The 13521-nt window shown below is 36.3% G+C and overlaps 3 protein-coding genes across 8 annotated transcripts in view; 2 read left to right on the top strand and 1 right to left on the bottom strand.

Moving 5' to 3' along the window:
• The first annotated feature begins 9155 nt into the window (after positions 1-9155).
• Positions 9156-10867, top strand: LOC129746109 (FMR1-interacting protein NUFIP1). The gene is made up of 2 exons (XM_055739570.1): positions 9156-9728; positions 9784-10867. Exons 1-2 carry the CDS (start codon positions 9159-9161, stop codon positions 10702-10704), a joined length of 1491 nt encoding a protein of 496 aa, XP_055595545.1. The 5' UTR covers positions 9156-9158; the 3' UTR covers positions 10705-10867.
• LOC129746110 (mediator of RNA polymerase II transcription subunit 11) lies at positions 10706-11380 on the bottom strand. Its single transcript, XM_055739571.1, has 2 exons — positions 11188-11380; positions 10706-11123 (listed from the first exon to the last, which is right to left on the bottom strand). Exons 1-2 carry the CDS (start codon positions 11258-11260, stop codon positions 10786-10788), a joined length of 411 nt encoding a protein of 136 aa, XP_055595546.1. The 5' UTR covers positions 11261-11380; the 3' UTR covers positions 10706-10785.
• An 805-nt stretch (positions 11381-12185) lies between these two features.
• LOC129741107 (rho guanine nucleotide exchange factor 7) overlaps positions 12186-13521 on the top strand; it is an 86463-nt gene continuing 85127 nt past the window's right edge. For 2 of the 6 annotated variants that reach the window (XM_055732813.1, XM_055732810.1), the window contains exon 1: positions 12187-12777. The gene's annotated coding sequence lies outside the window, so the exon portion shown is untranslated. Of the gene's footprint in view, positions 12782-13521 lie in introns of all 6 variants that reach the window. The other 4 variants (XM_055732812.1, XM_055732815.1, XM_055732814.1 and 1 more) reach the window with 4 other exon arrangements.

Below are 13521 nucleotides of genomic sequence, written 5' to 3'. Positions count from 1 at the left end.
TTCGAAATATATCTTTTCCTAGAAGCTATCGATATTTTTTTTTTCATTCTTATCATTTGGTTAGTTTTCAGTTTACGCAGTTGTTGCAGTAATTTTTTATTATTATTTCCTTTTTCATTTTTATTGTTTTTGATTCTATAGATTTTGATAAGTGGAATGAAAGTCAGTATTTCAAATTATGTTGTGATTTAAGTTGAACCGTTTTGAATTCGAATTCAGACCACTTTTCAATTTTGAAAAAATACTCAAATACGACCTTAATAACAGCAGGGTGGCCTGATTTGCAGTGAATTTTTTAAGGTTTCCTTTTTTCCTTTCACATCTATAAACGAAAGCAAATGTGCGTGAGAAATTACGGAAACAACTCATTTGATGCACTAAATTTGGTGCAACTAAAAATAATCAGAAAGTTAAAAATTTGTTTGGGGTTTGTAGTCAAACTGTTTAGAGTGCAGTTTCGTTATTCATGAACAGGGATGCCAGGTGTTGAGGATAAAAAATCTGGGCAATTTTGAAAAAAAGTCTGTGTGTGTCTGTGCACAAGGAAAATCACAAATTTTGTACTGAACCAGAATTTTGACAATGCGTGTGAGCGGGAGGGGGGGAGGGGGGGGGGGTGTTGTATTCGGGTTATATGAGTTAAGAACTATATAACTAACACTGTTTCCTACCACGTACCATGCCGATCTTATTTAAAAAAAAATTGAATGAATGATTGGTCAATTATACATGAATACAAGCGAGAATATATGGCACTTACGGATCAAATCCGATACATGTATATTCATTTCATCACTCAATTAAGAAAGTCTGTAAAATCTGGGCACTCTGAGCAAAAATCTGGGCAAAATCTGTGTCTGGCCAATATCTGGACGAAGGGTTAAAAGTCTTGGTTTTACAGACAAATCTGGGCACCTGGCAACCCAGTTCATGAACGCGCATGCACTGACAAAATATTTGACACATTAGTGTGTGAAATTTCACACATTTTGGAAATAAGTAAATAGACCAACACATTAAATGTGTGAAGGTACCGCTGCACACTAAGAGCATCTGTATTCGTGGTCTATTCTTGGGTCTAATTTATACAAGAATTGAACCAAAAAAATTAGATCCGATCCAATGAAAAAACTGGCAACTGCACTCGTGTTCCATTAACTGTCAAACGGTTTAGAACTGCGTCAAATTGGATCCAAATCTCATCAGTTTTGGATCAATCCTTATACCAGCTCCAAAAAAAGTTAAGTTGAAACTGGTATAATGGATCACCAGTGCGGTTGCTCGGGTCGGAATTTGGGTTTAAACCCGCTGTTTCGACCACGAATACAGGTGCCCTAATAGGAAAAACCGCTTAAGGAAACGAAATGTGAGCGTTTCACACATTATGCAAAAAGCGTTTAAAACGGGAAAATGTGTGAAAATGGCAAAATAGTTCAATTTTGGCAAACGGGAGGTTAAAGTTAAACTTATTTTCATTAATTTGGATTTAAAAACAACATGATTTGTTATTTAATTTTTTTTTTTATTATTCCTCGGATGGCTCATTCAATTTTAGTGCTGCGGTGGGAGCAATTCCATTAGCTTTTTCTACCAGTTAGAAAAAGCCGGCGATACCAGGCCGGATCTGAAAGAGAAATTCATGCATTAGTCGATTTAATTTTAAAATTTTAATGCTGTGGGTTTACTTGCCATTAATATACACGGTAAATTTAGATTATTCAGAGACTGAATAATTTCGGTTCAGCGGTCGCACCAAGTATGAAGATGAAAACAACTGAGTTGGAATCCATCAAAGTTCTGAGTTGTTTTCATCTATTGACTTTCAAAGCCAGGAACTTCGCGAAGACGCATACGTTTTCGAACAAAATTGATGAAAACAACTCAGAGAGTTTTAAAAACCAATAATCAAGGTGAGTACAACATTTAATTACATTTTCTATTAGAAATTAAGGTGTCCAAAGGATAAATACAAAATTAAACAATTTTATCTTTTCTTCCAGCAATCTCTACGGAAGCCATCATTCAAAACTGTAAGTATAATTTTCTCATAATTTTGAAGTGTAAATCTTTTCACCTATGGTGTTTTCTTTTTTCTTGTCTTTTCAGATCAGCTCAAATTAGACAGAATGTACTGGCGGGTGAGCGTGCCAAGTGGGACAGCACGAAGTTCCACCGGCTGGATGCGGTCAAATGGCCCGGTGGCACTAACTTTTTTTGTGGTAAAAATAAAACACCGGATGAAAATGCACGCATCCATCTTCTAAATACACCGTACAATCGTCTTTTTCTTTTTGAAATCAGAAATTCCATTCAAAACCGCTTTGAAATTTAATAAATTTTTGTTTTTTTTTCATTCAGTCTATCTATGAACAAGCCTAAACAACCCTGAATAAAAACAACTCAGAATTCGCGAAAACCCCCACAATTTATTTCTGAGATTTACCGCTCTAATCAAAATTTGAGTTTTCCTAGTTTTGCCGCATTTTGAATTATTTTCCTTCAAATCTGAGTCAAGGAGAATTAGAGTGTAGTATAACTTGAGAAGACGGGGATGATTCCTGCTTGGCACGCGCATAACTGTTTGTGATTTCACACACTTTTCTCTTAATCCGCGAATTCGGATAATGTGTAAATTTGGAACTTGCATGGTGTGTGAAAACCACACTCGAGTTTGACAGCTCCATATAAATATTTCTTCTTCTTCTTCTTCTTCTTCGTTTTAATGTTTTGGCCAGAGAATGCTACTCTATAACACCACTGTACTTGACTTGACTATATTCGTGTTGCCAATTATTTTAAATTTTTAGTTTTGTTTTATCCAAGAAAGATAGTACCTCTTTCATACGGTTTTCATCGAAATCTCGAAATAGTTCGAGAAGATTAGAAAATCTATCCCAATCATAGTAGTTTCGGAGATGGTTAAACTTTATACAATTCAGTATAATATGTTCGGTTGTGAATGGCTGTTCGCAGAGATCACAATAAGTTATTTCACGTACTTTCATTATTCCGAGCCAGTAGGGAGAGTAATCATGCCCACTGAGAATTCTATTCATGGTTCGAATTTGAATGTTTTTTAATTTGCTGTTCCAGTACCAAGGTCTTTGATTAAAGGATGACTGGAATCTGTAAAACTTTGATCCTTTTTGATTTATGTTTACATAATCTTTGTACCATCTATTGATTGAGTTGATCCATTCATTTTTCGCTTTCAGTGTCTTGTCACTGAATCGTGATTTATTAACTAAAATACACGGGCTTGTTAATCCGTCTTTGGCCGCTATGTCTGCTTTCTCGTTTCCTTGTATTTGTATGTGAGCAGGTATCCATTGTATAGTGCACTTTTTTGATTCTGCTTGTTTAACAATTTTGAAAGTCAGTTCGTCAAACTCCTTCGTATCCAATTGTTGCTTAATTATTGTACAAGATGCTTGGGAATCTGTGAGAATTACTGTTCTGTTTGTTGTTTCCGAATTGATGTTTTCAAGTGCTGTTTTTATGGCTATCAATTCAGCTGTGGTTATGGAAACTTCGTTGTCCAGTTGCATACTAGTTATTCTGTTGTTTTCGTCTTCGAAGATTCCTATTCCGCATTTATTACCGTGTTTTGATGCATCTGTATAAATTTGTATGTATGTAGGGTATTGTGTGTTTAACATGTGTATTACTTCTTTTCTCATTGTTTCTGCCGATTGTTGTTTTTTCCTTATTTGTGTTTGTGGGATTTGATCCAAGACTAAAACGTTGCTTATTTCATTGCTCGTTGCTTGTTTTAAGTATAGTTGTTGAAAGTCGTTTTTATATTCTAGGTAAATTTGTTCCAAAAAAGTGTTTTGTTTTTTGGAATTTGTACTGTGTTGTTCTACACCCAAAATAATCTGCACGTAGCTGCTACGTGAAAAACTACATAATTTTTATCCAATTGATATTCACGTAACTTGTACGAATAAAATAAGTAAACGCTCCCCTAATAGGAATTTTCGCTCTATGAACATCACGTACAACTTACGTGAATTCCAAGTACGTTCAACATGTTATGAGGATGGAAGCTACGAAAAATTTGTTAAGCTATTAAATGATATTTGGATCTCTTCTACTAATTTTTAAGTATTTATTCTGGGCAGTAAAATGAAAATAAAATGAATTTATCGTAAATAAAATTTATTTTTAATATCTTTCGCCACACACTACACTTGATTCGTAATCTAAACAAAATGCGGGACCTTTGGCCGGCGAGTTGCTTTGTGGGATCCTGTAGAAAATAGAAAAAAATCAATAATAAAAATAGAAAATTATGATATTGCTAAATAATTTACCTTGCGTAATTTCGTTGCGTTTATAAACCCGGACATTATAACCCGGACATCCTACGGTGGGACTCGAACCAAAGAACGAATGACCACCACCAGTTCCAACGGAAGAGCACTTGCAGCCACAGCGATTACTGAAAGATGTTAAATCAAAAATTAAATAGTTATAATGAAGCATTCATTTGCACTTACCAGAAGACATATGGCAAGATTCAAGACGATTGAAAACAAATTCCTTTGTCAACTGACCAAAACATTTTTCACGACGGTTAACAAAATCAACTGGCTGACAAATGCTTTTTCTAATAAGAATTTTCAACCACACGCTTGAGAAAAATGAAAAAATTGAATTCACTTAGACTTTACGTGAATTTCATGTGTCGTCTATGAGGAAGGAATGAAGGTATTACAAAATCACGTAGAATCGATCAGATGCAACAAAATCTTCGTTTACGTGAAAAATACCGTAAAATAAATTTCTAAATTATTTTGGGTGTAGACTTTGCAATTGTTGAGCGATCAGATCGTTTCGGAATATGTGTTGTAAAATTCGTTTTTTCGCTAAATAAATCCTCTTCAGGTATAGGGGACCTTCTCCTGCTATTGCTGCCAGCGTATTAATAGGTGTTGATTTAGAACAACCTGTAGCTATTCTAAGACATTGTCTATTTGTCACTTCCAATTTTTCGATATTTGTCTTGCTTGCTCCTCCGTAGAATACTGAACCATAATTTAGATATCCTCCATACAGAGCTTTATAGAATAGCATCATAACTTTAGGGTTTGCTCCACTTTTAATGCTTCCGATTACTTTGAGCATTTTCTGTCTGTCATGTATTTTATTAATCATTGTTTTTATGTGTATGCCATATCTTAGTGTTTGGTCTAGTGTTATGCCAAGGTACTTATAATTTCTAATTGTCTCTAATGTTTCTCCGTTTATTTTAAGATTTAGAACTTTTGCACTGTTTTTAAATATCATAGCTTTAGTTTTTGCGCAGTTTATAACGAGTCCTAGACTTGAGGCTTTTCTAACAAATATTTCTATTTTGTCTTGCATTTTTATTAATGCTTGGCTTTCGTTTTTTGATCTAACCAATTTGAGGAAATCATCTGCAAACTGGAGAGTAGTTTCGTTAGGGTCGAGATTTGTTTCATGAAGGCTTGAGGTATAAATGTTGAAAAGGGTTGGGGATAGGACATCTCCCTGAGGAAGTCCACTAGAAACCACATGTTCCACTAGTCCTTCTTCTGTCTGGATGATAGTTTTTCTATTCACTAGAAAATTATATATCCATGTTACGCTATCAGGACTAAAGTTGTTTGTCATCATTATGTTTCTCAGTTGGCTGACATTGATGGAATTGAAAGCATTTTTGAAGTCAAAAAATACTCCAATTACTGTCATTCCCTGTCTTTTGCTCTCCATTATAAAATTAGTGGCATATGTTACGCAGTTTTCTGTAGACATATTTTTCCTGAAACCAAATGATGTAACAGGGAGAATGTTTTTTGAGTACAGAGTTTTATTTATATCTTCTAGTACCGCTGTGTTTAGTGTTTTGGTTAAGGTAGAGAGTAACGCAATTGGTCTAAAAGAAGTTACCTCGTTTGGTGGTTTGTCTGGCTTCAGAATAGGTATTATCTTAATTTCCTTTAGGTGATCTTGTAAACTTCCCTTTCTCCACATCTCATTTAGACATTCCACAATTTTTGTCGAAGTTTTCCAATCTAATACTCTTAGCATGTCGTATGTTAGATTGTCTGTTCCTGGAGAGGATCTTTTTGGTTTTTTGTTTATTATAGATTTCCATTTAGCTAAATCTATGATGTTATTTCGGGGTTCTTCTTGTGGTAGTATTATGTTTTCTCTTCTACTTTCTCCAAAATTCATTATCAAAAACTCGTGAGCTAACTGTTTTTGTTCTTTTATGCAATTGTTTTTTATATTTATTGCTGGAGATCCTTTTAAACCTCTTACCAGCTTCCAATTTTGCTTCATGTTCAAAGGGTCTATAGAAGCTGATAGTTCCTTTAATTTTTCTCGTATATGATGAAGTTTTGTTTTTTGGAATTTAGCTGTTGTTTTTTTCCATTCAATTAAATTTGTACTATTACAACAAGCATGGTATTTTTTAAGTGCTCTCTGTTTTTCTTCATATAGAGTGGATAATTCATCACTCCAATAATATTTTGCAATATGGTTACTTGATTTTTTGTTGTTTTTGATAATCGTTCTAGCTTTAGTCGAAAGTTCCTGGAGATTTTCAAATTCCCAATGTTGAATTTGGGCGATTTGTTCTCCAATTGCTTTTCTGTCATAGTACGTATTAGCTCTTCTACTCCACTGTAGTTCAACCGATATTTCAATAAAAAGATGTCCACTTCCTCCAAAGGATTTAGGTTTAGTAGACCATTTAGTGAAATTATGTAGATTTGCTGTACATAACGAGAGATCAATTGCACTAAAATTTTGGTTAAGTATTCCAGGTATGAAGGTTTTATCCCCTGTGTTCAGTAATACAAGATTTGAGTCGACTATGGCTTCATGTACTACTCTACCCTTTCCTTGAGTTGTTTCACAGCCCCATATCTCATGATGACTGTTAAAATCTCCACCTATGATGACTTTATTATAGTTATTTAGTTCTTGTAGTAAAATCGACATGGCAGTTTTGAGTTCTTGGACATTAATACGGGGATTGACATAGACAACTACTAACACAAGGTCTAATTTAGTCAATCTTATTCCTAATGTTTCAAACTTTTCTGTTGTCGTCAAATTAATTCTAGTAAAATGTAATTGATCACATATATAAAATCCAACTCCTCCATAAGCATCATCCCGTGGAGCTAGTATGCAATGGTATCCTGAGATGTTGTAGCGTTTTGTTGTAAGATGGTTTGGATCTACCCAAATCTCTGTTAATAGTACGGCTTCAAATTTATTTGTATTTATTTCATGTATAAGTTCATTTTTGTTTTTTGTTAAACTTTGTATGTTTGTTTGTAGTATTTTAAAATTCTTATCCATGTTTGTTTTTGTTATTTGCCATCACTATGGCTATCAGCAATGTTTTTCAACTCCCCAACAATGCTGGCTGTGATTTCTTCTCCTGTTATACCATGATTTTGAAGGATTTTGGCAATATTTTGTATTATTCCTGCAATCATTACATCGTAGTCTTGTTTCGTTGGAGTTTGTGTTTTTATTTCTTGTCTAAACCTGTCTGCATCCGAAGTGCGATGATTGTTTATAAGCCTTTCGCTATCTTGTTCTCCTTCTTCTTCCTCAAGCCTCCTTTTTTTCAAAAAATCTCTTCTGGACATTCCTAATAAACTAGCTACTCCTGCTTCTACTTCTATTTCTTTTGATTTTGTTTTTCTATTATTTGTAAATATTTTATTGGGTTTTTGTAAACTGGATTTTGACATTATGGTTGGTGCTTTTATTCTTCCATTTGATCGGCCCTGATTTCCATTTGTTAATACCTGAGCAAAGGTTTCCGGTAGAGCTGGGTAATCTTCTGTGTTTCCTAATATGTCGAATTGGTTGATCATTGGAATATTGAAGTATTCTTTAGCCTCTTGGTATGTAATATTTTTCCTTGCCATCACTGCTTGTGTATCCGATTCTATCTTCCTCCGGGGACAGTTCCTATCTGTGGTGATATGGCCCTCTTGTTTGCAGTGTAAGCAGTAAGACTTTTTTGAGCATGGTTCGTGATCTTTGGTTGTTTCGTCAGTGCAGTTTTTACATCTTAGTATGGAACTCTTACAGTTTTTAGACAGATGATTGTACCTAAGACATTTAAAACATATTACAGGACGTGGTATAAACGGTTCGACTCGATTTATTACAGAAAACATTCTTACAAACCTTGGCAGCACATTACTTCTGAAGACAATACCTACTCTGTTGGTGGGGATCCTTTCATCGTTGTATTTCCTTGTCATTCTAAACACTGATTCCACTTTGACATCACATATCACATTCTCAATTATTTCATTGATATCCAATTCCGTTGGAATATCAGACAGAACTCCCGTAACAGTTACAAATTTTTTGGGTATGTATGCTTTGTAACCTTTTATGTTTAGGCTCTGACAATCAGCTAGTCTATTGGCATCCTTTATGTTCCCAACATAAACAGTAGCTTTATTACGTCCGGTCTTTTTAATATCGTCTATACACTTGTCAAAGCCTATTTGGTTCAATACTATTCCTATTTGAAGCCTATTTATATATTTCCTCCTTTCTAGATCTGTATTTTCTATGATGACTCTGTATGGTCTGCTATCAGTATCACAGTAGCTAAATTTCTGGTATACTTTTCTCATTTTTTCTATTTCGGGTTTATTTTGACTTACTTGAGCAGTTTGTTTCGGTTTTTCATTTTCATTTGTAAACGTATCTACCATCTCTTGGTCGTCCGGTGTATGCATCGGTTTGAGGTTATCATCTTCCTTAGTAGCCGCTGCCCCCACGGGGGCAGCTTTGTTTATGCTCATTCCACTCAATACACAAAATATATTTTACGGCACGGCAATAAATTAATTACGAACAAGTTATAGTACGGATCAAAATAGGTTAATTCTAGTAATAAATAGCACAATCACAGCTTAATTTTACTAAAATTGGCAACACACGTCTAGTCAGTTCAAAATTGCTGAGTCAAGTCCATATAAATATTTGCTGATAGTGTGTGAAACAATTTTGCAAAATGCATGTGTGAAATGATTTATCAGTGTGCTCAAATTTTGGAAAACAAAAATAAATGTCATTTGACGGCTGCACTCATGAGTGCCATAGCAGAAATTGAGTTTCTTTGTTTGCAAACAAAACTCATGCATGCGGGCGGAAAATTAAAAAGATTCGCGCAAAGCATGGATATCTCTAAGCAGAACCAGCCGTTCCGGCTTCCGACACCAAAGTTCCAGGATGAGACCAGCAAATCATTGGACAACTTTAACCGGCATCGCAATCCACATTTTTCCACACCGTCCGGTATGTTGATGCCCCGCCACAAACAACCTCCGCCAATGTACGGACCTCGTGGCGCAACGGTTCCGCCTAAGTTTTTCAATCAACAACAACAGAAACACCAAAATGCTTGCAGGGGCCGAGGTGGTCATCGTGGTGGAGGACATTTCCATTCGAGCCGAGGTTTTCGTGGCTCATCTGTCGAAGATAGGGACGTTATTCCGGAGCTGCTTCTGGTAAATTGGAATTACTGGTGTGAGGGATGCGACATCAACTGTAGAAGCGAAGAAGAGCTGAAACATCATCGTTCGGCTCACGTGCCATGTCCAATAGAGGGTTGCACCTACGTTGGACATTCCGGGGTAATGAAACGCCATTATAGACTGGCTCATGACGTCGAACGTTTGCAACAGAAGGCTGAACAGGCATCGAAGGTAATTTATTTTGAACCCAAAATTAGTCAAACTAAAGTTATTCTAATGCATTTAGGAAACTCCAGAAGAGATCGAAAAGTGGCGTGCCGAGCGACGGAGACGCTTTCCTACAACAGCAAATGTACTTCAGAGACAACGAGCACAAGAGGAACGATTCCAACGAGGCGAGCGAATCGAAGAGGACAAAAGTCGTTTCCCTAGGAAAAATAATCGAGAATACCCTCAGCATCAGCAGCAGCAAAAAGACCAACCCAACATCGAACAGTCGACTGGCTCGTCTCGATCCCGAAGGAGAAAAAAACCTTTCACCAAATTGGAAGAGCCAGTAGAGAAAATCGAAAATGTACGGCAGGGTTTCGGAGGAACTTCTAAGATGAAAGATTATAGAGATGAACCCAAGAACGCCCTAAATCTACTTTCCGGTTATGGTAGTGATTCTAGTAGTTATTCCTCCTCGGAACCTGACGAACATGAGGAAACGAATGCTGAGGTCATTCAACAAACAATTGTGGCATCAAATGAAAAAGATTCTGTACCGTTGCCAACACGTAATCCGGAAAGTATCGATATAAGCGATGATGAAACGTTGGAAGAAGAAGCGGCTGTTCACCAGTCTAATGAACTAGTCCAGAAAACAAAAGACGGATTAGTTGCAAGAGACGAACAGATTCTCAAAGATGAAACGGAGAAATCTAACGAAGAACATTCAAAATCTAGGAGAAATCGTAACCGAAAACGTCGTGGATCGCCTCAAGAACAAATTGAACCAGAGTCATCTAAACAATCCAAGCCATTGTTAGATTACAGAAAACTGTATCGAGCCAAACAAAATACTTTGTTAGAAAAGCTCTTGGAACCGGACATTCGGCACGAGCGAAACATTCTGCTCCAATGTGTACGATTCGTTGTAGAAAATAAGTTTTTCGGCATCGGCCAACCAAAGAATAATCCTTCGGCGGATACAAAAAACGATTAAGTTGATGAATAAAATGTTACCTTTTTTGTATTACCAATACAGTTTGAATGCCTTACGTTCTAGCTATTAGTCTTTTTCATCTCAAAGCATTACCCCGGCCGTACCGGAGGCCGGATTTTGCTGGCCCATTCGCTGCGACTGCAACCGGTTGGTGGCTTGCACGTATTTGACCTTGCACTCTTCCAGCTCCTTGATGCGGGACTTGACGTGCTGGACCCGGTGCCAGGCCATTTGCAACACTTTCGCTGCGGCATAACCGGATCCCTCGTGTGGTTGCCCGGTAGAGACCTGGGTCAGATAGTTGATCTGTTCCGATAGTTTCGTTTCGACGATGTTAAGGGATTTCAGAAACTGATTTGTGTGCGTTTCCGGTCCTTTCTGGCTGGTCTTTTCCTTGCTCAGCTCCAGGAGTGCTTGTCCTTTAAAAGGAAATTCAGATTAAATGTTTCATGAATTTAAAAAACCCTGGGGGAAACTACTTACCGGCACTTTGCATACAAAGAAGTAGCTCCTTTTCGATTGAGTCCAAGACCTGTATTTTATCAATAGCCGTCATTTTAGATTATTGCAGGAAATCCTTTTTTAATTATTCCTGCGCGATTAGAATCTGATGGCCAAAGCTAATCTGGGACAGTATTCCGTTAAAAGCGACCCAAAAGCATAAATTTGTTGATATGTCAAGTGACATTTAATATACTCTTAAATTGGAAACCAACATTGGTTGAAAAGGTTACTCAGTCAATTTATTTATGAGTAATATCTTTTTACACGCAGAAAAATATTTTTGAAAAATTCCATTGAATACGACTTTTGTGTGTATTTGAGACACTTCACCACCATTGTGGCATTCGTTTCTTGAATATGACTTGAAATAAAAATAACACAAAACAATTAAAAAAATATTTTTAAATGGTTCTTTAACAATCCAAAAATGACAACATTGATTAAAAACTGACACAAATACGATTAAAATTCCGAAACTGACGCAAATACGACAAAAATTCAGAAACTGTCAAAAGTGAAATAAATGGCAAAAAGTGTCAAGAATGACTAAAATGCGTGAAATTGAAAAAAAATTACAACAATAAATAAAAGTCAACATAATGAGAAAAATGAGAAAAAATTACAAAACGACAAAAATGACAAATATTACATCTGGTAAAAACGGTAAAAATGAAAAAATAACAAAAATGTTTAGAAATGATAAAATGGATAATACATTAGACAAAAATAACTAATAAGTCAAATGATTTAAATACATTTTGGCTACGGTGGCTGGTAAAATAGAATTTCAATCCTTGATAAAGGTCTTGCGAATGAGTTAAACTTTTAATGTTTATTTTCAATTTCAATCAAATAATGATTAAAATTAACCGAGTGTGTGTTTGTTTCCTTTAGTGTACACGGTCCTGAATGTCGACTACAAAATGTCACTCTGGATCGGTCGATTTTGTTCGGTCGGATTCCAAAAATAAAAACAAAAACGCGACCGTGGTCAGCTTTCGTTCGGAAAGAATCTTTTTGTTCTCGACCAGCCGCCGCTGCCGCATAGTTTTCAGTTTTTCCTCCGGCGTACAAAGCGTATCGTGTATCGGGGAAAAGTGCCCAGCGAGAAAAAAGTGGAAAAGCGTACTTTCGGAAGCCATTGAATCGCTTCAATAACGCCGCGTCTGCTTCAGTTTGTGTGCCGATATTTTTGGGGTTCCGATTCCAACCGGAAATGGTGATGTGAATTTGGTTTCTGTCTGGTATAGCCCGGAAGGCACCGCTGTCTAATTGTGTGAACAGCTGTGGGTTGGCAACTGTTACTGATGAGTGAAAAATTGCTGCACCGTTCGTTTCCGAAAAATTTTCTATAAAAGGAAGAAATCCAAGACCCGATTCAAAGGGGAAATCGAATCAATTGGATTGGTGAATCATAAAGTAAAATCGAAGGAAGTTCCAGTAGAAGTCAGTTCCTGGTTGACCAGGGCCAGTGTGGGATATTTGCTGCCAAAAATTGGATCCGTCCTCGCTACGGAAAGTAGTAAAAGTATTCCGCAACTGTTTCGAGAAGCCGCCTATCGAGAATTCGTGAGTAAATAGCAGTTTTTTTTACTCCTCTTCTGATGCTAATTATAAAACCGTAGAAATATTTTCTTTCCCAATTCCATTTTCCCTCGTGTGACCATCTTTCTTCGTTAATAATATATATCTTTCTACATATTTGCGACGACATCCGTCCGACCAAAACGACCAGTCTGGGGATGGGGAATGATGTTTTGCTCTTTAGCCATTCGGACGCGAAATGTTGCACGGAAATATGAACACATTTCAAAGGAAAAGGTTAAGGTTGTTCGGAATATCGTCGAAATTCTCGGAATTGTATCTAAACTACCACCCTTCGATGAGGCGTATATCTCTCTGAGTTTAGGTCATCCGGGTGCGACGTGTTTTGATTTTGATTAGAGGAAAATATTTACGGCGTGTTCGTAAATTGATTTTTTCTATCGAAGTGATTTCTAGAGTTTGTTTTGATTAGGTCGTATGAACCAATATAAACAAAACTGAGTTATTGGCTGCAAACGGTTGATAAACATGTATATTAGGCTTGGTAAAAACTTGGTTTCATTTAATTAATAAATAACTTTTAGAAAATGATTTAAATTTAAGACGTATAATGACTTTCTCATTTTCGAGTGCAGTTTGGTTTTTGCGACTTTTTGCGTTGCACTGGATAGGCGTGCAACAAAAGGACACATAATAATAGTTTGTTATGTTGGTTCTTGCGACTTAATGCATTTTCGCAGAAAATGCGTCGCTAAGTATTGAAAAGTT

This window comes from Uranotaenia lowii, chromosome 2 (assembly GCF_029784155.1).
Source record: "Uranotaenia lowii strain MFRU-FL chromosome 2, ASM2978415v1, whole genome shotgun sequence".
NCBI classification, from domain to species: domain Eukaryota; kingdom Metazoa; phylum Arthropoda; class Insecta; order Diptera; family Culicidae; genus Uranotaenia; species Uranotaenia lowii.
The sequence above is the reverse complement of the archived record's forward strand: the minus strand, read 5'-3'. Positions and strand labels throughout refer to the sequence as shown.